The sequence below is a fragment of the Phodopus roborovskii genome, unplaced genomic scaffold (assembly GCF_943737965.1).
Source record: "Phodopus roborovskii unplaced genomic scaffold, PHOROB, whole genome shotgun sequence".
NCBI lineage: Eukaryota > Metazoa > Chordata > Mammalia > Rodentia > Cricetidae > Phodopus > Phodopus roborovskii.
In genome coordinates, this window is record NW_026126636.1 from 14833860 (window position 1) to 14859251 (window position 25392).

General features: G+C 54.6%; 1 protein-coding gene and 1 long non-coding RNA gene across 3 annotated transcripts; one reads left to right on the forward strand and one right to left on the reverse strand.

The window, feature by feature from the left end:
- Window positions 1–366: 366 nt before the first annotated feature.
- On the reverse strand, window positions 367–1996 carry LOC127238967 (uncharacterized). The gene is made up of 2 exons (XR_007835944.1): window positions 1807–1996; window positions 367–764 (listed from the first exon to the last, which is right to left on the reverse strand). It is a non-coding gene; the product is annotated as an uncharacterized LOC127238967 (long non-coding RNA).
- Window positions 1381–24501, forward strand: Ppp6r1 (protein phosphatase 6 regulatory subunit 1). 2 transcript variants are annotated; one of them, XM_051207757.1, is made up of 24 exons: window positions 1381–1548; window positions 10303–10535; window positions 14187–14373; window positions 14476–14613; window positions 14696–14761; window positions 15251–15363; window positions 15457–15570; window positions 15810–15972; window positions 16060–16212; window positions 16301–16435; window positions 17542–17606; window positions 17724–17839; window positions 17934–18019; window positions 18107–18196; window positions 18271–18368; window positions 20399–20456; window positions 20548–20714; window positions 22232–22362; window positions 22439–22571; window positions 22682–22752; window positions 22857–22938; window positions 23419–23529; window positions 23620–23682; window positions 23761–24501. In XM_051207757.1, the coding sequence occupies exons 2-24, from the start codon at window positions 10309–10311 to the stop codon at window positions 23762–23764; spliced, it is 2571 nt and encodes an 856-aa protein (XP_051063714.1). In that variant the 5' UTR covers window positions 1381–1548; window positions 10303–10308; the 3' UTR covers window positions 23765–24501. The 2 variants fall into 2 exon arrangements, with proteins under 2 accessions (XP_051063714.1, XP_051063713.1); XM_051207756.1 differs by lacking the exon at window positions 1381–1548 and adding an exon at window positions 2268–2394.
- Window positions 24502–25392: the final 891 nt, after the last annotated feature.

Sequence of the window (25392 nt, forward strand, 5' to 3'; positions counted from 1 at the left end):
CACTCTGAGTACGGGTAACACTGTCCAATGGGCTAGGGTTCCAGACTGAAAAGGAGACATGGGAGCAGGACTAAGTGTTAACAACTTTCTTATGTGCAGGCGCCCTGACCGTCTGTTACACAGAACCACAAGGATCAAACAAACACCGTCAGCAACAAATAGAAAGCACATAGCCCAGAAGAGACAAGACCAAAAAAAAAAAAAAAAAAAAATTACTGACAGGTTTTAATCCGTGGAACAGGTCCTTTAAAGCCATTTGAGAATAAAGGGGTGGGGAAAAAAACTAGGTCCCCGCTAAAGACAAGAGAATACACACAAACATGGCTCAACATAACTTCCCCGAAATACAAAGTGCCGATCTGCTGCTTTCAAGAAGGAAGAGTAAGCTTTTTCTACGCGCACTTATCAAGCCCTTACAGCTGACCTCTAAAACGGGCACGGGAGGAGGCAGGCACGGAAGTTGGGGGTAAACTGAGGCTCAGAGCTAGAAAAAGGCCCTTCAGAGTGGCTGGATCGCGGCGTTAGGGGTTCCTCCCGGCCGGGGCATATATATGCCTAAGTGGGACCCGGAGTCAGCCTGGAGGCGCCGGCGCCGATCGGCTGCAGAAAAGCAGCCAGCTCGCTCCGGGTGGGGGACGCTAGAGTCAACGCATCAGCGTGATTCCCGAAGGTCGCGAGCGGCCCGGGCGAGGGATCCTGAGACAGAACATCCAGCCGCCTTCGGAACGCGGCCACAGAAACCGGGGTTCTGGGTGCAGCAGCGCCTGCGCAGGGGAAGAACGTTGGCATCGGCGGGCACGGGCAGCGGCGGGCTTCCGGAGTGGGCGGGGCCGGGGCCCAGTGCGCACGCGCAGTGCCGCGCCGGGCCCTCCCTCTCCCCCCGCTCCTCCCCCCCCCCGCTCGCCGCGCACCTGCGCACCGAGAGCGGCGGCGGCGAGAGGGCGGAGCCTGGCAGCTCGGGTCCTCCCGCGCTCGGGGCATTGTGGGACAGTGGCGGAGCTAGCCGTGCGTTGGAGGCCCCGGGCTGCACGGCTGCGCCGGGGGACGCTGGGGCCGAGCGAGGAGGCGGGCGTCGGCCCTGGGCGTAGCTCTGCACCCGTCCCGTCCGGTCCCGCGGCTGTGTCTGTGTGTCCGTGCGCGCGCGCGCTTGTGTGTGTGTGTGTGTGTGTGTGTGTGTGTGTGTGTGTGTAACCCGCGGCGGCTCTGCCCCGGTCGCCGCTGCTTCGGAGGCGCCCGCGCAGGCCTCGCCTCGCCTCGCCTGGCGCCGCGGGACGAGCGCGCCCGCTTGGCCGCGAAGCCGCCCCCGCCTGCCCCGCACCACCACACGGAACTCGTCGGCGGCGATCGGCGGTGAGGCAGGGGGATCCCTGTGACCGGCCGAGGGCGCTTGCGCGGGCCCGCGAGCTCCGTCCCCCGGGCGCCTGCGCGGGACCCCCGCCCCCGCCCCTCACGAGCCGGCCCCTCGGCTGGGCCGGAGCCGCCGGCGGCGGGGCGGCGGGGGCGCCCCGATGAGCCCCGAGTGCGAGGAGCCGCCGCCCCCCCGCGCAGGTGAGCCCCGCCGCCGCCCCCGAGTTCTCCCCACCCCCCCAGCGGTCCCGAGTCCCGCAGCGCCCTCCCTCTTACTCCCCGACTCGCGCAGACACTTGTCAGTGTCGCCAAGTGTGTTTCCTGTCGCCGGGCTCGCTGTCATGCATGCCACCCCGTCTGCCTGGTCCCCCGAGGTCCCCTCTACGCCCCTTACTTAGGCTCTTCCTTCCTTCCTGCAGCCCCCCACACCCCCCCCCCACTGCGATCGACAGACCTCACCTCCACCTGTCATTCTGACTCAGCTCCCTTTGGGACTGCCCGGGCCCACTCCCCTGTCGTAGTCTTCCTCCTCCTGAGCGCCTTCCTCTTTTCTTCCTCCTGCCTGCCCTTCTGTCCTCAGCCTCCGGCTCCCCGTTTCCCTCCCATCTGCCCTCATGGACTCTTGGCCTTTGGGAAGGCAAGATCAAGCAGGTTTTCCCTTGGCCTTGGCTGTGGCTGTCCTGCCCCTGGCTGTCCCTAGCTGCCCGTGGAACTCACTGTGGGGGGGGGGCTTGCTGGTGTGAGGTGAGACCTGCCTGCCGAGGGCAGGGCCTGGTTGCTTGGGTGCTGGGTCCTGGAGGGAGTGGTTGGCAGGAGGCCCTGGCACTTTGTCTACCCAGGTAGCCAAAGGCAGAGTCGGACAGTCACAATTACTGTGTGTTGTGATGGTGGTAACCTAGGGTGCCGTGGCGGCAGAGTGGGAGAGACTGGTGAGACCGGCCGGATGGGTGGCTTTTCTCTCGAGGAAGGCTGAGGAGGAGTTAACAGATGGAGAGTGGGAAGAAGAGCTTTCCAGGTGGAAGAAACAGCACGTGCAAATACGTGAAGGTGGGGACATCAGAGGAGTCAGGAGTCCCGGGGGTGAAGTGTGTACTAGTGTTGAGAGGGCAGTGGGCACACACAGTGCCTTGGCTAGGACTTTTGTCCAGGACCTTGTGTGACCTGGCTAGTGGCCCCTCCCTTTTCCTCCCTCAGGGTAGTGCAGGGGCTCAAACCCCGGTCTCCTGCTGCCGGGCACGCAACCCTTACCACTGAGCTACAGTACAGCCGAAGCCTCCCGGAGACTTTAGACTTGCGTTGAACACACTCTGCAGTGGGACGTTGCCTCACGTAGCTGGGTTCCACGTTTATGTTACCAGGCCAAGGTGGATAGGGTCTTTTCTTGATCACTCTTAATGCACAGAGGCAACTTCACTGTGGAAAGGGAGCTGCACTGCCTGTCAGGCGTGGTAGTGGGATCGAGGGTAGTAAAACTACAACAGGGTTGCTCGCTTCCTGAAGGAGAGGCTGTCAGCACCAAGGCCAACGTTGTGGGGACTCGATTGTTTAAACAACACACACAGGAGGAGTTGTTTCTATGTGCATTTCCTATCCCCAATGTGGTCATGAGAGAGTTTGCCATATTCTGCCCACATACTCATGTAGTTGGAGTTGTCTTGAGCTGTTTAAAATTACTTCTCCTGTGGTTTTTTTGTTGATGTTGTTTGTTTTCTGGTAACCTTTACCTAATTTGAGTCAATTTCTTAAGTTCAGTGACTCTGGCCCTCTAGTTTGGGGATTGGAATAATGAGAAATTATTTACAGCAAGATCTTTTGTGGGTTAGACCTGGGTTCGAGTTCTGACTCTTGCCTTTCTTTCAGCGTGGTAGGCGAGTCCTTGAAAAGTTATGCAAGTGTTCTCTGTACCTGTTTCTCTTGTGTAAGTGGGCTAAAGGAGGGCTCTCTCTGTAGGGTGTTTCTGGGGATCGAATGCAATGTTTGTAGATGCCGGTCACAGAATGTAAGGCATAGCAAGCACCCCATCAGTAGCTCTTAGATTTGTGATCTGATTTTCGATGTCTTAGTAGTTCTCAGTAGGTGTGATGTGTCCTAGGGGACATTTGGCAATGTTTGGAGAAAGTATACAGGAGGCAGGAGGAGGTATGCTTCTAGCATGTGTATATCCCACCCAGGATGCTATGGCCTTCTTCCAGTATATAGGGCAGCTTCACCACAAATAACTATCCAGTCGCAAATGGCGTTGGTGCTCATAGGGGATGGCAGGGAAACACTGCTTCTCTGCTTTATTTAAAGCTTGAGGGCTTGTACTTTGTGCTCCTATGTGATGTGAACTGTTGTGTATTTTCCATTATGTCCATCTCTTTGGTTGTTTGCTTTTGTTGGGTCATGTGGCATCTTTTCTTCCATTGAAGGAGAGCAACCTCATTCCCTCACCCCCCCCCCCCCCCCCCGGTTTTTTTTTTCAACTTTGGGATCTCCGGCCAAGTGACCTTCAGGGATTACTTTCCTTTCTCTGGCTTCAGTTTCCATTAATCCAACAAGTACTTTTACTTTTTATTTTGAACCAGAGTCTCATGTAGCTCCATCTGGCCTCAAACTCACTATGCATCCAAAGGTGACTTATTTCTGATCCTCCTGCCTCTGCTTCCCAAGTGTTAGGGTGGTGGTGGTGGTGGTGGTGGGGTCCACCTTTGGGACTCTAACTCAGGGCCTTGTGGATGCTAGACAGACACCTTGGCAAATGAGCTACATCCCCAACCCCCAACAAACACTTGGGGTTTTGTATCTGGCAACGTGTTAGATCCGAGGCGGTGTCTCTGGAGAGTGGCAGGTGCCTGGACAGACCTGACTTTCCCACACAGTCGAGGCTTGGATGCGCTCATTGACTGAAAAGGTGCTTTGGAAGGAGGCTTGCGGGTGGATGGCTTCTTGGAGGAAGTGGTGTCACTGTAGAGGCCTGACAGCCTCAGGAGGAGGTAGTCAGACTCAGAGCTGCTAGGGCAGGTGGAGGGCACAGCCCCCATCCTGCGAGCAGCCAGTTGAATGCTTCTGCCATTAGACTTGCTGCTGCAGGAGAGAGGTAAGAGGCCCCAGTGCCGAGAGTTAGTGCCCGGCACTGGCTTAGTGGGGACACACACGTGCCACACCCAGGTTTTCTCTTTGCACATTTGTGTGTGAGTTCTCCAGGAAGGGGTAACCTCGTCTGTAAGATATGTCTCAGATGGGGAACCGAGACTCGGTGGGATGAGAGGAAATTCCAGCCCTGGTCAGGTGCGGTGCTGTGCTCCTACAATCCGCCTTAGCTATTTGGGAGTCTGAGGCAGGAGGATCACTTGAGCTTGGGGGTTTGAGGCCAGGGCACACTTGAACTTAGGTCTTTGACGGTTTACTTTTAGTTTAATTTTGAGATAGGATCTTGCTTTATAGCCCAGGCTAATCTCCACTTCCCAAGTCCTCGTTTTCCCTGTTTTTCTCCTAGGGGCTATTCCACATCTATGCGGTGGGCTGTTCCTTTTTCCCCTTCGACCCTGTGACCACTCCAGGAGATGAGTGTCGAGTATAAATTTTCAAGTCTTCTCCCCAGGCCTTGGCCAAGCATCCTTAGACTCTGTTTTCTAATTACTCCTCCTATGGGGTTGGGTCAGAGTGTCTATTTCCTCTGGGAGGGTGGTTCTAGGATCTGAGGGGTAGGCCACGGTTTGTTCTCTCACTAAGAAGCCTCCAGGCTTTGCTAAGCCATGGGAAAGTCCCAGCTCGCCGTTGCATGTGGCCAGGCCCCAGCAGGGGTCCCTTCTGTGGGTGGTTGCCCCCTGTTCTTGCTTTGCCAGGGTGGCAGTGTGCGCTCAAGGCCACATTGAGGATCCTGCCCAGAGGTGGTTAGGTTGCTGTTATTGTCTCTTCATCCCCGGTATTAAGTGTCCCGAACCCCTTTTCCAGATTTGGCCAGGAGCTGGCTAGGGCATTAAAAAGTAGAGGCATGATCCACCCGGCCTTTTAAGGAGCTAGTAGGTCTGCTGCTGGAAGCACGGTTTCCTTTCCTCCTAGAACAGCCAGCTGGCCCGAGGGCCTGCCCTGGTGCCGGCTCTCCCGAAGGGCCTCCCAATGGGCTGTCTGCCCTTGCCTCCCAAGGTGGAGGGGTCGGGGTGGTTAGGGCAAGTCTGGAAGGATTGGCAGATAAAGAACCTGCCCATGGGCTTCTTGGTAGGCAGTGTTTGGAGCTACGGTGGTGGCTGCAGCAACAATGAAGACGGGGAGGGAAGGACAAGGTGCAGGGGCCGGCCGGCTCCTGAGAGGGACAGCTACTGTCAGCAACCTTAGACCAACACAACAGAACGCGAAGCTAGAGCTGCTGGTGTTAGAGCTGGAGGAGAGGCAGAGCGACTTTCATTTCTAATGGCTTCCTTTCTCATTTATAACTTCCCTTCCTTCCGTTAGCAGCCAGTCTTGGTTTTCAAACCGACTCTAAAACCAGTGCCTGTCACTTCCGCTTTCTTGAAGTTGCTGAAAGTTACACGGGGTGGGGGTGGCGGAGTGTGTGGTGCTGAGTATATGAATGATCTGAGGAAAGTGCTTAAGTCACTGGAGCAGTCTAGACCCTGAGGCTGCCTGCTTTTGTGTTTGCAGCGCCGTTACCCTTGGTGTAGTCTCCTACCTCTCTCGGTCTCAGGACAGCCCGTGGGTTTGCCCTGCTGCATCAGGACCTGCCTGCGATCAGCGTCCCTCCCTGATTGAAAATCTGGGTTTTCCAGATTCATGTGGAGGCTGCTGGACACTGCGTGAACCCCATCCCAACCATTACCTCTGGACTTGTTCCAGGGCTCCCCCTGCCCAGTTGTCTGGGAAGCAGCTTGGGGAGAGAATCCCCACCTCTTCACTGGGTGGTGGGTGGCGTAGGGAAGGGGGTTTTGAGGGACTGTGAACTGTGCCCTCTAGCTAGACATCTGAGAAGTGATTGGTGAGAATCGTGTGGATTCTGGTCTCTCTGTTGGTAGCTGTGGTTCTCTTTCTTTGGGTCCCTTTTCTAAAAGGATTCTATTGTCACATGGAACTCTCAGTGACTCTTTCCCCTTCTTTCTATCTTGGTGTGAGGACAAAATGCTGAAAGGCTGGCCCAGGGGTTAGCAGTAGATGACAGCTTGGCCTTGCCCCTGACCTGTCGCCCACTGTGGAGGTTTTTTGTGTTCTACAAACAGCTCCAATTTATCACATTTATTATTTTGTGTGTGCATGCACACACATTTTTACCACTGTGTGTGTAGAGATCAGAAATCAGAGGACAGAGAGGAAATTCAGTTCTCTCTTTACATGTGGGACTGGGGATTGAACTCGTATTGTCACGCTTGGCGTTAAAGTACCTTCTCCTGGTCAGCTGTCTCACCGGCCCTAAGCTCCACTTTATTGAAATGGGAATTGTGTTACTGGCACATACTAGTGAGTCTGCCCACCACCCTCTGCATGGCAGGCACTCTGCTGGCCACGCTGGAAGAAAGCCTTCCTCACTGCATGCACTCAGTGAACCTTCTACGCTTCTCAGTTGGGTGTTTCTAAGAGTCCACCTGGCTCTGGGCTCCCCTGTCAACTCTCACATGGTGTGTGTGTGTGTGTGCTTTGTCTGTTCTGTGAGCTTGCTGGATGGTCTGCTTGGTGACTCCTCTCCAACAAGGCCTGGCCCAGGAGTTGGCTGGTAGCTGTAAGACAGGCGGCCCAGTGAGGGTTGTGCTGCCGGCCTCGGTGGGCACAGAGTGTACGCCTCCTGCCCCTGGGGAAGACCTCCGTCTCATGTCCAGAGCGTAGCTAGGACTACCTACCGAATGTGGAATGTGGAGGGCACGCCCCATGCAGTAAGGCTCCTTAAGTCACAGGCTCTGCCTTTGCCATGTTCTCACCATGCAGGCTTAACAAGGGGGCGCTCTTACCTCAAGGGCGGTGGTAGTGAGGGCTGAGGAGAGGCTGATGGGCTTGAGCTCTGCAGGTCTGGCACTTTGTCAACCCTGGCCAGCTCTTGTTCTTCATTAATGGTTTTGTTGACATATTATTTCTTTGCTGTCTAGTTTATCCATTTAAAGAGCACGGTCAGTAGTTCCGAGTATACCCACTACCCACACCTGCAGTCAGTTTTCCTTTATGCTATTTTTTCCTCATAGTTTTTGATTTTTTTTTTTAAGACAGGGTTTTAGGTTATTAGGTTATTAGGGTATTGAACTCATTGTGTAATCAAACTTGATTTTAAACATCTGGATTCTCCTTCCTCAGCTTTCCAAGTGCTCACACTACCGGCGTGCACCATTGTGCCTGGCTCAGTTTTTTAAAAATCACCTCAAAAGGAAGCTGTCCCCTTAAGCAGTTACTCCCAGTTCCTCTAGTTCCTTAAAACTCTGTCCATGTGGACGCTCGTCTGTCCTGACACTTGGTAGTGTGTGCTCGCTGCACATGAAGCAGCCTCCTGGGCAGACAGGCTCCACTTTTCGCTGCACAGCACGTGGTCTTCAGCCGGAAATCAGCAGAGTCATGATAAATGTGGCGGTTGCCCCTTGAGATTGTTCTCGTCCTAGGTATGCACAGATCAGGGACCCTGCCTGCCTCACCCTCCTCCTGTCAGAGCTCTCCCGGGCTGGTGAGACTGCCATTAGGTGAGGAGGTGGGAAGGCTCCCCTGAGGCGGGCACAGCATGCGTCTCTTGTGAAGCAGGAGTTCCTCACCCTGCCCACATCTGGGATAACACCCCAGCACCTGCACTGACCCTGGGACTAGCCTGTCCCTCCCCAGCCTGCCTGAGTGACCTTGCGCCTTCTTCTCCCTGGACTTCTTCCCTTTGTCTTTGATGGAATGGGGCCAAGGGGTAGGAGTGATTCTATTTTATCAATCCTAGACTGGCAGTCTCCTGCCTCAGGGGCCGGAACCTTGTGACCACATGGTTTGGCAACATGTCTGTTCAGCTAGTATTTGTGAGCATTCACAGCTAAAGGGTAAGGTTCTGCGCTAGTTGATTTCCTGTGTACTCTTAGTAACCTAGGAAGATTTTTGGAAGAAGTGTTTTAAGTTCTCTTGTTTTTTAAGTTTGACGTGTATAGATATTTGGTCTCTGTGTGTGTCTGTGCACCACATGTGTGCCTAGTGCCTGAGGAACCCAGAAGAGGGCGCTGGGTCCCCAGGAACTGAAGTTTGCAGACAGCTGTGAGCTGCCATGTGGGTGCTAGGAATTGAACCTGAGTCTTCTGGAAGAGCAACCGGTCTAAACCACCGAGTTGTCTCCAGCGCCAGCAATCTTTATTGTCAGAACACGTAGCCACCGCTGCGGCTGTGGTAATCTCCTTCCTGGGTAGCAGTGAGTGAGCTCTGTACAGGTTGGAGCAAGGGAACCAAGGCTGGGCAGGGAGCTGACTCCATGTTTGGGAAAGCCCCTGTGCACGGTGAATGCAGTAAGAGACCCTGAAGGATGAGGAGAAGCTCGCTAGCTGCTGGGGCAGAGCCACCAAGGTAGACTACAGCTTAGTGTGTTTTGGAAACACAACAGTGGAATGTTCCAGGGTGAGTGAAGAATGCTGCATGAAGAAGGCTAGGAGAGTGGGGTGGGTGTCTAGGCAGTGCCCGAGAGCAGATGGAGTCCCCCGGGGCTGTCTTCAGAAAGCTCTGGCTGGCTGTGTTGGAGAAGGTCTTCTCCCTAGGACCAGACTCAGGTTGCAAATCAGAGGGTCTCGGGAAATAATGAGGCAACCGATTAGGCAGAGAGGGTCTGGTGTCTCTTTGCCAAGTTGTAGGCACTCCTGGCTAGAACTGCTCTGTCTTAGCTTCATCTAGAGTGGCCTGGGGCGGCAGTGGCTTCTGTCTCGCTTGGGTGGTTGGCAGGCCATCAGGCGACAAGTGAAGAGAAGTTGTGGTCAGGCCTTAATTGTAGTGTTCCCCAGATGCTGTCCTTGGGCCAGATGGCCCCTGAGGTCCTGGGGAGCCTCATAACTTTCTGGGGTTCACCTCTTCCCGCCTTGGTTGATGTGATGGCAGCTTCTGTGGCTGTGCCTTGGATCTGTGTGCCCAGTGCAGATTGCTGAACAAGTAGCTGGTGGCACAGGTTGGGTCAGTTCTGTTGATGGACTCTGGAGCTTTCTTGTCTTGAGGAGCAAGACATTGATGCAGGTCAGGGACTCAGGACAGCACTGACAGCTGGTTAGTAACCGGCTGTTGGGGTCTTTGCTAGTCACTGGAGCCAGGGTCTCATAGCTACTTTATTCTCCTGCTGAACTATTCATCATCATGGGTTTCTTTGAGCCCTGCTTAGTGACTGGCCTGTTCTAGAAGCCCCGACCCCAGGTTTTCCTCTTCCCTGTCCCAGGCCTGGGCGTGGGGTGACGAGAGTGTAGCTGTGTTTGTGTGTGTGGTGTCCAGGCAACAGCCACAGCCTCGAGATGAGCATACTTCCTCTCTCCCGGCTGCCACCACCCCGCGCCTCACCAGGCTGCCTTGGGCGATTTGCTGGGATGGGCAGCAGCTGTGCACTAGAGGTCATGGGAGCATTTGAATTTGTTCAGCAAATAGAGTGAATCTGAAGCCAGTAGTTCAAATGATAACCTTGCCCAGACACAGGGCAGTGAATACAGGCTCATGGGGTGGGCCAAGGTCACTGCAGACTGTTTAGCTTTTCCTCGCAGGCCCTGGATGGTCCTCACTGAGGACTTCACCAGGCCTTAGGCTGAGAGGGATAGAGTGAAGTGTTATTCTGCGGGGAGCAGTGTGGAGGCTGAGGTGGTGGGCTCCGGCTCCCTGGCAGGACTGGGTGCTGCTCAGTGTTGAGCGTAGGCGCTGAACCTGTGGAGCTCCTGTGCAAGGCAAAGGCAGGCTTGTGTGGAACCTGTGTCTGGGGCCGGCCTGGAACAGCTCTTTGTGCTTGGTCACTGTGGCTGTGTCTGATCCATCAGGGGTTGCTAGTTGTGTGTGACAAATTGATTATGCCCATGCTTGTAGGGCGCCATGTTTTGGAAGTTTGACCTGCACACAAGCTCTCACCTGGACACACTGCTGGAGAAGGAGGACCTGAGCCTGCCCGAGCTTCTGGATGAGGAGGACGTGTTGCAGGAGTGCAAGGTTGTCAACCGGAAGCTGCTGGACTTCCTGCTGCAGCCACCCCACTTACAGGCCATGGTGGCCTGGGTCACCCAGGAGCCCCCATCCAGTGGTGAGGAACGGCTACGCTACAAGTGAGTCCTTCCCTCTATCTACCCTGTACTCATAGCTGGGCTGCGGGGTGAGTGAGGGAGGGAGTGAGGGAGGGAGAGCCAGGCCCTTCACAGGGAGCGTCACAGCTCACCCAGTGCATACCCTTCATGGTCCAGTTCCTTTAAAAGTTTTGTATGATAAGATTATCTAGACATACCCAATACAAGGCCTTGGGACAAGTCCCATCCACCCTTCAAACCTCAACAAGGAGTGGGATTCCTCCCTTTCGTTTCATTATTAAACTTTTTCCTTGTTTGTTGTCTTCCTGTTGTTGTTTTTGAGGTAGGGTCTCAAGTAGCTCAGACTGACCTTGAACTTTCTGTGTTGATGGTCACTTTGAATTCCTAATCTTCCTGTTCCCTTCCAAGTGCTGATATTATAGCATGCATTTACCACGCTTGACCTCCTGCATGTATGCGCTTTCAGAGGAAGAATCTCAGCAGCCAGTCTCTGCAGTCTCTCCTTTGACCATACGAGTTCTGGCAGTTGAACTTGGGTTTCCAGGCTAGGTCTTTACCTGCTGAGCTGGCTCACCATTCCTCCATCTTGTTTTTTGAGACAGGATCTATTGAATCAGAAGCTAACCAATTCAGCTACCCAGAGATCTGCCTGTCTCTGCCTCCCTCGTTCTAGCATTACAGACACTGGCCGTCACACCCTGCATTTTACATGACTGAACTACCTCCCTAGTCCCTTCCCGGTGTTTCCTTGTTGGTGCTTGTTTAATTCTAATATCTGTGTGCATTTGTGTCTACCTGTGGAGTTTGTGTGTACCACATGCATGTAGGTTTCTAAGGAGCTCAGTAGATGTTGGATACCCAGGAGCTGGAGGTACAGAAGGTTGTGAGCCATCTGATGTTGGAGCTGGGAACTAAACCTAGTCCTCTGCAAGGCTTTGTTTAGTTTTAGTCTTGTTTTGAGACAGTGTGTCTGGCTGTTCTGGGACTCACTCTGTAGACCAGGCTGGCCTTGATCCACCTGCTTCTGCCTCCCGAGTGCTGGGATTAAAGGCGTGTGCCACCAACGTCCGGCTCCCTCTGAAAGTCTTAAACATGCTTAACTGCTGGCCTTCTCTCCAGTCTCCTTCCTAGTGTTTTTAATCAATTCAGATTTTTGCCAGGATGATGTAGACTTGAACTGAACATAGCTGTAAGAAGTCGTTGAGTGATCCCAAGTATATGTTGCTGTTTTCCTAACTGACTCTGTAGGGTTTCTTCCTGGGCTAGTGATTTGCCTGGAACCTGCCTAGTCCTGCCCTGTTGAAAGGAGGCTCCCTGACTTGACTTGCGCGCCTGTGCATCTGCACAGGCTTAGTTTGTGTGTGAATCACAGCAGCGTCCTGAGCACCTCCACCACCACACAGACTCCTGTCTCCTCCGTGACACGCTCCTCCTTAACTTGCACCATGAGTCTGTCCTGCTCTTACCAGCACTGTTTCCTGGATTTTGGTAGAAGCTCTGGAGAGAAGGTGTCTTTTTCTCTGGTCTGGAGTAGCAGGGGCCTACCAGGATTGACTGTGGCTCACTGCGGCATCCTGTGGAGCTCCCGTGTGGTTTACAGCCAGCGTCGACTCCAGGCCTCCTCCTTTTCATCTGAGATTTTGTTATTATTAATTTCCTTTTGCATCTTGAGCTTTGGGCGTGCAGTGTCTGCGTGTGTCCGACCCATTCTCGGTGCCTGGCACACTGCCGGACACGAAGATCTCCGCAGGGGGAGGAAGCATGTGCCCCCTGCGTGGGCTCGGGGAGCAGCAGCAGGTGGCGAGGCAGGGTCAGGTCCTTCCCTGGTCTTTCATCTCTGCCCCCTGTGTCCCACCTTCACCGCGCTGTCCTCTGCCTTGTTCTGTCTTCCTTCTGGAAACCTCGAGCCAGACAGGTGACAATGAGGGCTGCTCCTAGTGTTCCTCTGAAAAGGCGGTGTCAGCTCTGCAGCCATGGCCTCTGAGGTCTTGCTGCCTCTGATAGATAGCACTTCCTGGGGACGTCTGTAACAGTAGGGTGTCCCTTGCATCCTGGTGTCTGTCATTTGCCAGCTCATCCCATTGGGCGTCTTCTTCTTCCCTCTGCCCATCCACCCTCATTAAATGTGCACCTAGTGGGCTGTGATCTAGACTCAGCGTAGAGGTGACTGATAGTGAGACGTCCCTGCTGGCTGCGGGGTCTGTTTTCTAGGTGGCAGGGCTCTTGGTTTTGACTTAGACTTGGAGCAGCTGTGTTCTCACGGGGCCTTGGGTGGCACCCGTAGCAGTGAAGCTCTTGGAATGTCAAGTACCCAAACATGTCTGGGAAGAGGAGCAAAGGGCGGAGGGTTATAGAGAGGACACCAGGGCTGGGATGGACGGTAAGGAGAGAGTTGGCCGGAGCTGGAGCAGTCTGTGGTGTGGGACTGGGAGCCCCAGTCTGTGTAGTTCTGGCTGTGCTGAAAGTCATTGTATAGACCAGGCTGGCCTCGAACTCACAGAGATCCACCTGCCCTTTGACTCTTGAGTACTGGGATTGCAGGCATGTGCCGACACAGTGGCTACCCGTTAGATTTTTGTTGTTTTTTATTTCAATTTTATTTTATTTATTTTTTATGGATTTATTTACTTATTTTTATCTATGAGTGCTCTATCTGCATGTATGACTTTATGCCAAAGGGAGCACCAGATCCCACTGTAGATACCTGAGCCACCGTGTGGTTGCTGGGAATTGAACTCAGGACCCCTGGAAGATTGGCAGTGCTCTTCACCACTGAGCCATCTCTCCAGCTCTCCTTATTTTATTTTTTTTGAGACAGGGTTTCTATATGTAACCCTGGCTGCCCCAGACCTTATTATGTAGACCATGCTGGCCCTGAACTCAAAAAGATCCTCCTACTGAGCGCTGGGATAAAAGATGTGTGACACCATGCCTGGCTGTTTGTTATTTTTATTTTTTGCTTTTGTTTGAGATAGGGTTACTTTGGGTAGCCGTCGATGTCCTGGAACTAGTTCTGTAGACCATCTTGGCCTTAACTCCAGACACCTATCTGCCCCCTGAGCACTGGGATTAAAGGTGTGCGCCACTACCATCTGGCTAATTATTTTTCATTTATTTTATATGTATGGGTGTTTTGGCTGCATGTGTATCTGTGTCACCAGATGTGTATGACATGTGCTTGGTCCTGGTGGAAGCCAGGACAGGCTGTTGGATCCCCTAGGACTGAACTCACAACTACAGTTGGTTGTGAGCTGCTGTGTAGGTGCTGGGCATCAAACCCAGGTCTTCTGCAAGAGCTCGCAGCCCCTGAGCTATAACCCCTGACTCCTCAGTGGGTTCTTAGGAAGCCTAGGGAGGATGCAGAAATTGAAAGGGGTGGGGCTAGACAGATGGCTCTGTGGTTAAGAGTGCTCTTCCTGGCTCAATTCCCACCATCCACATGGCAGCTCACGACTGCAGTTCCAGGGCCCTGCACCCATGGCAAAACACTAATTACATAAAATAGAATTAAATAGACTTTAAAAAAGCAAAGCAAAAACAAGAAAAAGAAATCGAAGAGGACCTTTATTTCTCTTTTGGACTCCCCCGCCCTGCAGCCCGGTGCTGGGTGTGGATGAAGTGGGGCCTCTTCCTTCTCTCTGCACCCACACCTATCCTACACTCACTTCTCAGGTACCCTAGTGTAGCCTGTGAGATCCTGACGTCCGATGTGCCCCAGATCAACGATGCCCTGGGTGCGGATGAGTCCCTGCTGAACCGGCTCTATGGCTTCCTGCAGAGCGGTGACAACCTCAACCCACTCCTCGCCAGTTTTTTCAGCAAGGTCATGGGCATTCTCATCAACCGCAAGACAGACCAGGTGCCTGCCTGCTTGCCAGCTCTCCCTCCACGTGTGGGTGAGGAGTAGGGCGGGCGGGCGGGCGGGTGGGACCCCGTGCCGTGACACAGCTTGTGCCCCTAGCTTGTGTCCTTCCTGCGCAAGAAGGATGACTTTGTGGGCCTGTTGCTGCGGCACATCGGCACCTCGGCCATCATGGACCTCCTGCTGCGCCTGCTCACCTGTGTGGAGCGGCCCCAGTTGCGGCAGGACGTCTTCAACGTGAGAAGCCTGCTCAGGAGGTGGGCTGGGCTGGGCTGGGCTGGCCTGGCACGCGGTTTAGGAACTTACCCTCTTCCTTCAGTGGCTCAACGAAGAAAAGATTGTCCAGCGGCTTATTGAGCAGATCCACCCATCCAAGGACGACAATGTGAGTGCCGGCTGGCTTCTCGGAACCACACCCCCTTTGTGCCTTAGAAGATGGGCGGGGGCCTGAGGGTGTGATAGAGTACGTGCTTAGGGTTCACGAGGCCCTGGGCGTCACATACACCAGGCATACTGGCACACACCTGTAACCTCCGTCCCCTGGAACTGGGGACGCCCAAGTTCAACATCATTCTTTGCTTCCTGGAAAGTTTGGGGGTAGCCTGGGCTACATGATACTCTGTCTTGGTAGGGCTGGGGATGATAATTTTCATTGTAGCATTCATTGCTCAGTGCCTCATTCCCCGTCATGGCTGAATAATAAACACCCCACATTGTGGTTATGCCAAACCTTGTTTTCCATTCGGCAGTTAATGAGTATGTGGCTGGTTGGGCCGTGCTGCGTGTGCATACGTGAATGTCTCCTTTCTGTCGGAAGGGGCTGGGTCCAGGTGGCTAGCCTGCGCTGCATCCTTACTTGTCTCCACTTCCCCAGCAACATTCCAACGCATCCCAGTCCCTGTGTGACATCATCCGCCTCAGCCGGGAGCAGATGGTCCAAGGCCAGGACAGCCCGGAGCCAGACCAGCTGTTGGCCACCTTGGAGAAGTGGGTTTGCAGGACCAGTGTTGAGGCCTAGGGAGGGGCCTGTCCTGGGGGATCCTGGCCCTTGGCCCTTCACTCTGACTCCCCTTCCCTCAGGCAGGAGACCATCGAGCAGCTTCTGAGTAACATGTTTGAGGGAGAGCAGTGTCAGTCTGTCATTGTCAGTGGGATCCAGGTGCTGCTGACCCTCCTGGAGCCTAGGAGGCCAAGGTAAGGGGTGCCAGCCTGATGTGGCACACTGCCCCTGCCCCGCAATTGCAGTCCCCGAGCCTTGAGGTCTGGATGGCCATTGTGCACACATGTCCTTCTTCAGCCAGGCCTTGCCTCTGCCCTGCTTGTCTGACATGTCAAAGAGCTCCAGATGTTCAAGGCACAAGGCTGTGGTGTTCCTCTGGCCCATTCTAGTGGCCTGCGTGGCTCACTTTGCCTTCGTCCTGCTCTCTGCACAGGTCTGACTCTGTGACCATGAACAACTTCTTTAGCAGCGTGGATGGGCAGTTGGAGCTCCTGGCCCAGGGGGCCCTGGATAATGCAATATCCTGTATGGGAGCCTTGCATGCCCTGCGTCCCCGGCTTGGCCGCTTCCACCAGCTCCTCCTTGAGCCTCCCAAGGTGGGAGTCAAGGGGGGTTGTGATTCTGGAGGGGAGTGGGGTGGAAGAGAGTACCCGGTGTGCACTAAGCATCCCTTGTTCCTGTAGCTGGAGCCTCTGCAGATGACGTGGGGCAGCCTGGCTCCACCACTGGGTAACACAAGGTTGCATGTGGTCAAGCTCCTGGCCAGTGCTCTGAGTACCAACGCTGCTGCCTTGACACAGGAGCTCCTGGTGCTGGATGTGCCCAACACCTTACTGGTACAAGAGGTGGATGGGCTCAGGGGCCAGGGAGGTAGAGATGTGGGCAGAGCAGTTTTGATATCAGACCATGTCCCCGCTCCCTCAGGACCTCTTTTTCCACTATGTATTCAACAACTTCCTGCATGCTCAAGTGGAGGTGTGTGTGAGCGCCATGCTGAGTTCCGGGCCCCCTCCAGACAGCAGCTCTGAGACACCCATCCCAAACCCCATCTTGAAACATGTAAGCTGGGGCCCCTGCCGCTTCCCTCCCTCTGGGGACCTGGGGCCTGAAGACATACCCTCCCAGAGGCTCCCGCTTGAGAGTGTCAGTACCTAGGATGGATGTGGGATACACAGTTGGAGAAAATGGGTATATACTGAGGGCCGTGGGGAGTGGGGCGGCATATACTGAGGGCCGTGGAGAGTGGGGCGGTATATACTGAGGGCCGTGGAGAGTGGGGCGGTATATACTGAGGGCCGTGGAGAGTGGGGCGGTATATACTGAGGGCCGTGGGGAGTGGGGCGGTATATACTGAGGGCCGTGGAGAGTGGGGCGGTATATACTGAGGGCCGTGGAGAGTGGGGCGGTATATACTGAGGGCCGTGGGGAGTGGGGCGGTATATACTGAGGGCCGTGGAGAGTGGGGGCGGCATATACTGAGGGCCGTGGACAGTGGGGGCGGTATATACTGAGGGCCGTGGAGAGTGGGGGCGGTATATACTGAGGGCCGTGGGGAGTGGGGCGGCATATACTGAGGGCCGTGGGGAGTGGGGCGGTATATACTGAGGGCCGTGGAGAGTGGGGCGGCATATACTGAGGGCCGTGGGGAGTGGGGTGGTATATACTGAGGGCCGTGGGGAGTGGGGCGGCATATACTGAGGGCCGTGGAGAGTGGGGCACTGGGAACAAGTGAGGGGTGAGCCTTGGGGCCGTGTCTACTCCATGTGAGCAGTGAATACCTCGTGCTAGGTATGGTGGCTCACACCTTAATCCCAGGCCGGGAGAGGAGGGTCTCAACTTTTGTGTCTGGCTTAGGCTATATAGTGAGGCTCTGTCACAGGGGGAAGAAAAGAAAACAAAGAACAGGGCTTGGGATGTAGCTCGCTTGGTCAGTGCTTGCTGAGCTAGCCTGCGTGCACAGCATAACAAAGCAGGTGTGGTGATGCACTTGGGAGAAGGATCAAAAGGCTGTGGTCATCTCTGACTACATAGTTTGAGGCTAGCCTGGCCTACATGGTCCTGTACCAAGACGGCCGGGGCCTGATGAAGAGTGTTTGCTAGGTAAAGGCCCCTTCCCCGGCTGCTGGGCTACCCTTCCCCAGGCCAACCGCTCTGCTCTCCCGCAGCTCCTTCAGCACTGCCGCCTGGTGGAGCGCATCCTCACCTCCTGGGAGGAGAACGACCATGTGCAGTCAGTACTTGCTGCCTTCCTTTGGGACAGATGGGGGGCAGTGGGGGGGTGGGTTTGGGGCCTGGGTAGCCCTGGCGTCCAGCCTGTCACCCAGCTGTGACCTCCACTTTCAACCAGGTCTGGAGGGGGCCCAAGGAAAGGCTACATGGGCCACCTGACCCGGGTGGCCAATGCTGTGGTGCAGAACGCAGAGCAGGGCCCCAATGCTGAGCAGCTGGGGCAGCTGCTAAAGGGTGAGGCACGGGGCTGGCGGGGGGTGCAGCTGGGGGCCATGGGTGTTGGCGGCCCAGGTCCTCCCGCCTCACACTGCCCTGTCCATCTCCTCAGAGCTGCCAGAAGATCAGCAGCAGCGCTGGGAAGCGTTCGTGTCAGGTCCCCTGGCCGAGACCAACAAGAAGAACACGGTGGACCTGGTGAGGCCCCTAATTCCTGCAGCTGCCGGCCTTGCCTGTGTCTAGACGGGAGCATGCCCCGAGTACTCTCCCCCATCCTCTCCCCAGGTGAACACTCACCACCTGCACTCCTCCAGTGACGATGAGGATGACCGCCTCAAGGAGTTCAACTTCCCCGAGGAGGCTGTACTGCAGCAGGTGGAGCAGGGCCGGTGCAAGTGGGGGCTGGGAAGGGCCCTCCCCCCCAGCCCTGACCTCTGTGCCTCTTGTAGGCCTTCATGGACTTCCAGATGCAACGCATGACCTCAGCCTTCATTGACCACTTTGGCTTTAATGACGAGGAATTTGGGGAGCAGGAAGAAAGCGTGAAGTAAGTGTTCCTCATAGGAAGCTGGGGCTCCCGCCATGTGACAGCATGTGCCATGCCTGCCTGTGTATGTCCCGTGTGAGGTTGCAGTGCTGCCTAACCCCGTATCTTTGATCTTTTCTTGAATGTTAATCTGTTTGTGCACCATGACCCGGCCAGGACCCCAGCTGTGCCTCTAGAGTGAGACCCAGCTCTGTATCAGCTCTGTAGTCGTCTTCTCTTCCCACACTGAAGGTCATGGTGAGGATGGTGTAGGAGTGATGCCTGACTGAGAGATGGCAGCCTTGAGGAAGTCTTGGTGTTTCTGGGGAAAGCAGAACGTGGTTGTCAGATGGCCCAACTCTCGGCCCCGGGGAGCATGGAGTGAGCATCTGTGTTGTCACTCGTGGTGGTCTGGGATGTTATCCCATTTTGTAATACTTACTGCCACCCTTTGAGAAAGCTTATCAGCTATATACACCCAAAGGGACAAAGTCCCGGCACCTAGCCAGACAGTGAGAGCCTTGTCCGCGTCCTCGGGCTGCATGTCTGGGCACATTGTGGTGGACTGCAATCTGCGGTGGCTTCAGGGTCCCCTCAGGTCAACCACGGAATCCTGCGTTTGCTCCTTCTCTGCCTAATGTGTGGTCTCCCATTAGTCAGAGGCCTTCTTCAGTCCTTTGGGGAAGGTGCTGGAGCAGGACTCCATCCTGATGGGGCTGCAGCTGGTTTCTTGGTGGATGGAGTGTATGGGTAACTAGTTGTGCTTGTGAGACAAAGCTCTGTTCCTGCTTCCCACCAAGATAAAAGTTACAAGACCAACGGAGCTATGTAGAGGTAGGGTAGGGAAGGTACCTGCTAAACAGTGCTGGGGAAAGGTGCTTTGCAGAGTTGCTGGGGGAGACTTCCAAGTCTGCTGAGGGGCAGTGCTGTGTAGCGGTTGGCTGCGCTGCTTTACTCTTGACTTGCTGAGAACCTTAGCTCCTCGTTTTGGGGAATTAAGGACACTTCCCTCCTATGGTGGTTGTAAGAATGGAGTATATTGGGCTGGAGAGATGGATCAGTTAAGAAGCACTGACTGCTCTTCCAGAGGTCCTGAGTTCAATTCCCAGCAACTACATGACGGCTCACAACCATCTGTAATGAGGTCTACTGTCCTCTTCTGGTCTGTAGGCATGCATGCAGACAGAACACCGTACATAATAAATCCTCTCTTGCTTGCTGATGCTTTTTAGTAATTTACTTTGTTGCATGGCAATTAAGAACAGCAGATGGGCACACCCAGAGCTGTCATTATCAGGAAACATGGATGGATGTGTAAACTCTTACCTAGATTGTAGGTAAATCCTTAAAAACACCCTGCAAGGTAGATGCTGTTTCCTTGACGTTACAGACGACAAAATGAGACTTAGAAGTGCCAAGTGAGTCGCTGAGGCTACTCCACAGACAGATTAGGATTCAGACATCCTGCAGAGCTTCCTGCATGGCAGGTCACCTGAGTCCTTGTTTGAACATCTGAAGGAAGCTGTGTTGTTTCTGTGTTAAGATTTATTCTAATTTAATGTATGAGTTTGCCTGTGTGTGTGTGTGTGTGTGTGTGTGTGTGTGTGTGTGTGTGCGCGCGCGCGCGCGCAGCACATGCATCCAGTGCCCATGGAGCCTAGAAGGACATAGGGTCCCCAGGAATTAGAGTTATGGATGGTCATGAGCCACCATATGGGTGCTAGGAACTGAGTCCAGGCCCTCTGCAAGAGCAGAAGTGTTTTTAACCACTGAGTCACCCCGCCAGCACCAGCAGCTGTGTTTATGCTTGGGGAAGAGACGGGGGGGGGGGGGGGGCTCCCTTCAGTGTGACTGATTGTGAGAAAGAAGCAAGTGGAATGTGCTAGAATGAGCTAGGTGACCATTTCTCTTCCCTCTGTGGGCTCAGAGTCTGTGAGCACTGGCTTTGGGTTACAGCACCTCACGGGGGAGCATATTAGTGAAGGTTGCTGTGCGTCACGTGAACAAGCAAAGGAGGGGACAGTTATGTCTCAGTGTCGCTTTTCTCCCAGTGCACCCTTTGACAAGACTGCCAACATCACCTTCTCCTTAAACGCCGACGATGAGAACGTGAGTGCTGCCTGTCCTGGCTGCGGTGGCCGTGGTGGGGGTGTGGGGGTCACACAGGCAGTGCAGCACATCCTCCTGCCCTGCACTACAGCCCAATGCCAACCTGCTTGAGATCTGCTACAAGGACCGGATCCAGCAGTTCGATGATGAGGAGGAGGAGGAGGGCCAAGGCTCAGCAGAGTCTGACGGAGAATATGGTGGCTGGCAAGGCAGCCAGCCTGCGAGGGTATCCCATGCAGGCCAGCCCCCTGGTGTCCGGTGAGTCTCCCTCTACCCTCATGTCTCTTACGTTCCCCTGCTAGGGATGTACGTCCACGTAAAACATGCGTGTGTGCAAGTGCACACTCACGCACAGAGGTTGATGAATGTCTTGGACTGAGGCTGAAGTGAATGAGGAAAATGGGAGTGTGTTGTGTGTTAGTCGGGTGGTTTCACACAAGGGTAGGGCTCTACCTACCTTACAGAGAAGCAGATGTAGCACTGGTTCTTTAAAGAGCTCCCTCTATCTCCCCTTGAGATTTGTGTTTTGTTGCTTTGTTGACATTTTATCATATAGCCCAGGCTGGCGTAAAATGGCTTTGTAACTGAGGGTGACCTTGAACTTCTCATCCTCCTGAGTTCTGGGATTATAGGCATGTACCACCACACCTTGTTTATGCTTTTTGTGTTCTTACATTCTTCCTTCTTCACTTTCTTCTAATGAACTCACAAATCAAAGCATTACACAGCTGATTTAAGAAGTCGGCCAGTCCTGGCTGTGTAATCTCAGTGAAATTCTTCTGTACAGTAAGTGGCTATTCCGAGGCGCTGGCACATCACATAGGCTCTTACCACTTAACTGCTGTCACTGACTTTATTTCATGGTTCTCAATACTTCAATACACAGAACACTAAATTCACTTGCCTGCCATGAGGCGAACATGACAAACTATGACAGATTTGAGACTAGGCAAAAATAGAAAGATTTGCAACTTTTTCCTTCCTTGCTTTCTTGGTTTTGCAAGACAGGATTTCTCTGTGTAGCTTTGTAGACCAGGCTGGCCTTGAACTCACAGAGATCCATCTGCCTCTGCCTCCCAAGTGCTGGGTGGGATTAAGCCTGGCTGTTTTGTAACTTTCTGACTCGTGTCCTTTTTGCCTACATCCCCTCTTTCCTCATTACCTAATGTTCCTTCTTGGTCTCTTTTTTAAATATTACATTTAAATATACTCAGGTTTGTATCTGTTTACATATTTACTACATACATGCTTTAGGATATAGGATAACATCCCCCCCCCCTTGAATTTGGGTTACCCCTAACCCTTCCTTTCTCCTTTATGTGTATAGGCCTTTGGGATTTTCTTGCTGGTTACACGCTGTGTGTCATAAGCATTCAGACTATTTTTAGAGCAGCCAGGGGTGCGAGGTGGTGTTCTAAAGATAAGTGTTTCCTGGTATTTATAGCTGGAGGGAAAGCGCAAAGTAAATCTTTTATTCTGGGCGTGGTTCACAGTGGACAGGCCTGTGTGTTTGACATTGGTGTCAGCAGGGGCTTGAGAGCTGGTACCTCACCTCTAGTTGTGGTTGTGGCTGAGTCTTGTTCACAGGTGACTCCGACTCCCCTTGTTTGCTGGCTTCACCAGCATCTTCACACCCTGGGTCCCTGGACTCGTGGAGGCCTCTGCTCCCCTTGGTGCTTTGCTGCCTGTGTCCTTTGGTCTGGCGTGTTTGGGGAAGTGGGTCAGGAGGCTGTCCCTGCGTGGCCTCCTAACGAGTTGCTGTCCTAACGAGGCAGGAGTGGAGGGAGCACGGACAGCGAGGAGGACGAGGACGAGGAGGACGAGGACGAGGATGAGGGGGCTGGCCAGGCCGCCTGCGGAAGGACCAGCCCTTCCTCCTTCCCCAGCCCAGGCCCTCAGCCTCCTGGTAAGTGTCTGGTGGCTTGTGCTCAGGTACACATGCTTGAAGCTCCCCTCTGCCCATGTTTTCTCACCTCTCACAGGCCCAAGTTGGACAGCCACCTTTGAACCAGTGCCTATGGATGTCCCAACAGGACCCTCAGTTTCCAAGGAGACAGACACGTCCTCCCCCCAGATCCTGACCAGCCCTGCAGCCCACAGTGCCCCACAGCTCAGGTACGGATGGCCAGTGTATGACTCACCAGGGAGGTACTCCCACGTCCTAGTCCTCTCAGGCGTGGGTGTGGACCACAGCCACACCTTCAAGTCCCTGTCTTACCTTCTAGGTCTCAGGACCCCACGCCCCCCTCAGCACCTCAGGAAGTCACAGATAGCCGCAAAGTAGCAGAGCTGTTGGGTGAGCCAAGCCATACATTTCTCGTAAGGGCACTGGGCTCTGCCTCAGACCCACATGTGTTGTGAAGACAGCAGCTGAGATAGGCCCCGTCTCTCCTTCCACAGCCCCCTGCCAGGCCCTGGTTAGTGTTGCGGATGTCCAGGCCACTCTACATGAGATGCGCTCTGCCTCCAGCTCCTTGGACAGGTGACCATTGGGTCCCATCTGCGCTGCTTGCTGGAGGTGGGCTAGGGGAAGCCCAGGTCCCTGCTGGAGTGGTGTTGGCCTCTTGTCCCTAGTTGTCCTCCGCCCTGGGCTCTACTTTGAGCTCCTCTGCCCCTGTAGCCAGCTGTTCCTTTTAGTAATGAAGTGTTTTAGACAATGGCACATAGGGCCCTTGTGACCCCAGAGTCTACTAAAAATGGCTTCCAGGAGGATCAGGGACCACAAACAGCAGTGTGTGTGGACACCACAAGCTGTCCTAAGGGGATGGCCACTGGGAGCCCTCAATCACAGGCCCAGGAGGCCTGGCCCCGCCCCACAACCCTGCAGCTCCACCCTGCGCTTCCCTGTTCTGAGGTCTCTGTGACCCAGCCCTCCCTCACCCGAGGCCCATTCTGCAGAGACCTTGGCCTTTACAGGCAGAGGTCTGTGAGCGTCTAACAGCAAAACTGGTCTCTCCTACAGTGCGACCAGAGACCCCTCTACCTCTGTCCCAGCCTTTGAGGCCCAGCAGTCCCCCCAGACCGTGGAAGGGGAAAAGAACCCAGAGCCTTTGGGGCTTCCCCAGAGCCAGAGGTGAGTTAGCCTCTCTGGGATGTGTTGGGTGGGTGGGGCGAGGCTGGTGGGGCAGGAAGTAACCTCCAGTTCTCCTTTCTCCCCTAACAGTGCCCCGGCCCTTGAGATGCCCAATGGCTCTGCCCCAGGAGGGTCCATTTCATCGGGTTCCCAGTGAGTGTGCCCACAGCCTGGTGTGGGTGGGCAACATGGGGTCCCTGGACCCTCACGTGTGTCTCCCTCTGTTTCCAGGTAGCTGCCTGGTGGCAGTGGTGGCCAAATCCTCTGTCCGCCCCCTGGAATCCCGCGGTGGAGCAGGATGGGTCCTTTGGTGGCCCTCTCCCCCATTATCCCACATCCTGCATCCTCTCCTCTGGACTCCAAAGGAGGCTGGCGCCAGGGAGATGCCCTCACCCACCCCATTTGCACTGAGAAGAGAAACTATGGAGCGTTGTCTCCTAGAATAAAGATAGAGAGTCACATAGAGAGAAAGGAGAGAGAGAGAGAGAGAGGTATATTATATATATTATATATATACTTATGTATATTGAGGGAGGAGTAAGAAAGGAAGCCAGCACAATAGCTGGGTCAGTGGCTCTGAAGCACAACCTCCTGTCTGTCCAGCAAGGACTGGCCCTGGGCTTTGAAGCTGCTGACCCAGGCTCTGGTGCAGATGCTTACACCCAGCCTTTCACTCAGGACCACCTTGGGGTGTAACAGAGGGCGTTAGGCCCGGATGGCCATGCATTTGTTCAGACCTTGCACTTTGACCAGGCATCTGGCCCCTGGCCCTGGGGAGCAGGGCTTCCCTGGCAACATCTCTAGAGCGCCAGGACCGGGGATTCTGGGTGCCCAGTGCCCTGAGGGTTCCCAGCAGTGCTGCCAAGTGGCCTTGTCCCAGCTCCTTCCCCCAGGCTGGTGTGAGTGTGCAAGTATGTGTGCAGGGCTTGTGTTTCATACTGCAAATACAAATAAAGGAAGACAGCTGAAGAACCCTGGTGTCAGACCTTGAGCTCTGGGACTCAGGGTTGGGTGGATCTGCTTGCTCCACATGGCCTAGAGAGAACTGTGTTCTCTTGGGACAGCGCTGGTGGGTAAATGAGTGAGTGTGCGCGTGCATGCGTGTGTGCATATTATGCTCACCAGGCAGAACATTTGTGAAAGGGCACCAGCCTTGTTGAGTTAGCACGTTGGGATCCTCTCATCATGACATGCACGCCCTGCTTTGAAATGCAGATCAGGGCGGGGGCTGTGTTGAGTCCTACCTGTGTTGAGCTCACAGCCCCCTCCCTCTCCTTTAGCTGAGACCTGCTAGGAAGAGCAAGAGGTCCCTGGACCTTGGAGCTGGGCTTTCTGCCATTAAGGGGATAGGAAGCGCAGGGCATGGTGGCGCAGGCCTTTAGTCCCAGCACTCAGGAGGCAGAAGCAGGCGGATCTACATGAGTTGGAGATCTGTATAGCCTTGTCTACAAAGGGAGTCCCAGGCTATCCAGAGAAACCCTGTCTTGGAAAACCAAAACAAAAAGGCGGGATAGGAGGCAGGCAGTAGGCATGCAATGAAGTGTCCCCTATACAGGGACCTAGTAGTGAGCAGGGCACTTGGCACCCGGGAGGCACCTGTCTTCTACATGGGAAGGGCTGCAGAACAGTGCCGTACAGTGGAGTGGTCACCTTTGTAAGAGATGTGTTTGAGTGACATCAAGCACAAGGCAGGTTCCTCTCTGGAATCTTTCCTGCCTGCCGTTCTTCAGGGTTGGCTGTGGGAGTAGGAAGCCTTCTGTGGAACCCTGCGTTGTCCCTTCTGATTGGCTGGGTACCAGACAATGGAGGGGGGGCCACCCGTGCTGGCCTGTAGGGGGAGTGGGAGGGAGGCCACCCGTGCTG

Coding starts and splice junctions, on each gene's coding strand:
- Ppp6r1 (XM_051207756.1), top strand. CDS start 2,335: ATGGAGAGTGGGAAGAAGAGCTTTCCAGGTGGAAGAAACAGCACGTGC. Junction 14,374..14,475: donor TCAACCGCAAGACAGACCAG/GTGCCTGCCTGC, acceptor TTGTGCCCCTAG/CTTGTGTCCTTCCTGCGCAA. Junction 22,572..22,681: donor CACAGTGCCCCACAGCTCAG/GTACGGATGGCC, acceptor CTTACCTTCTAG/GTCTCAGGACCCCACGCCCC.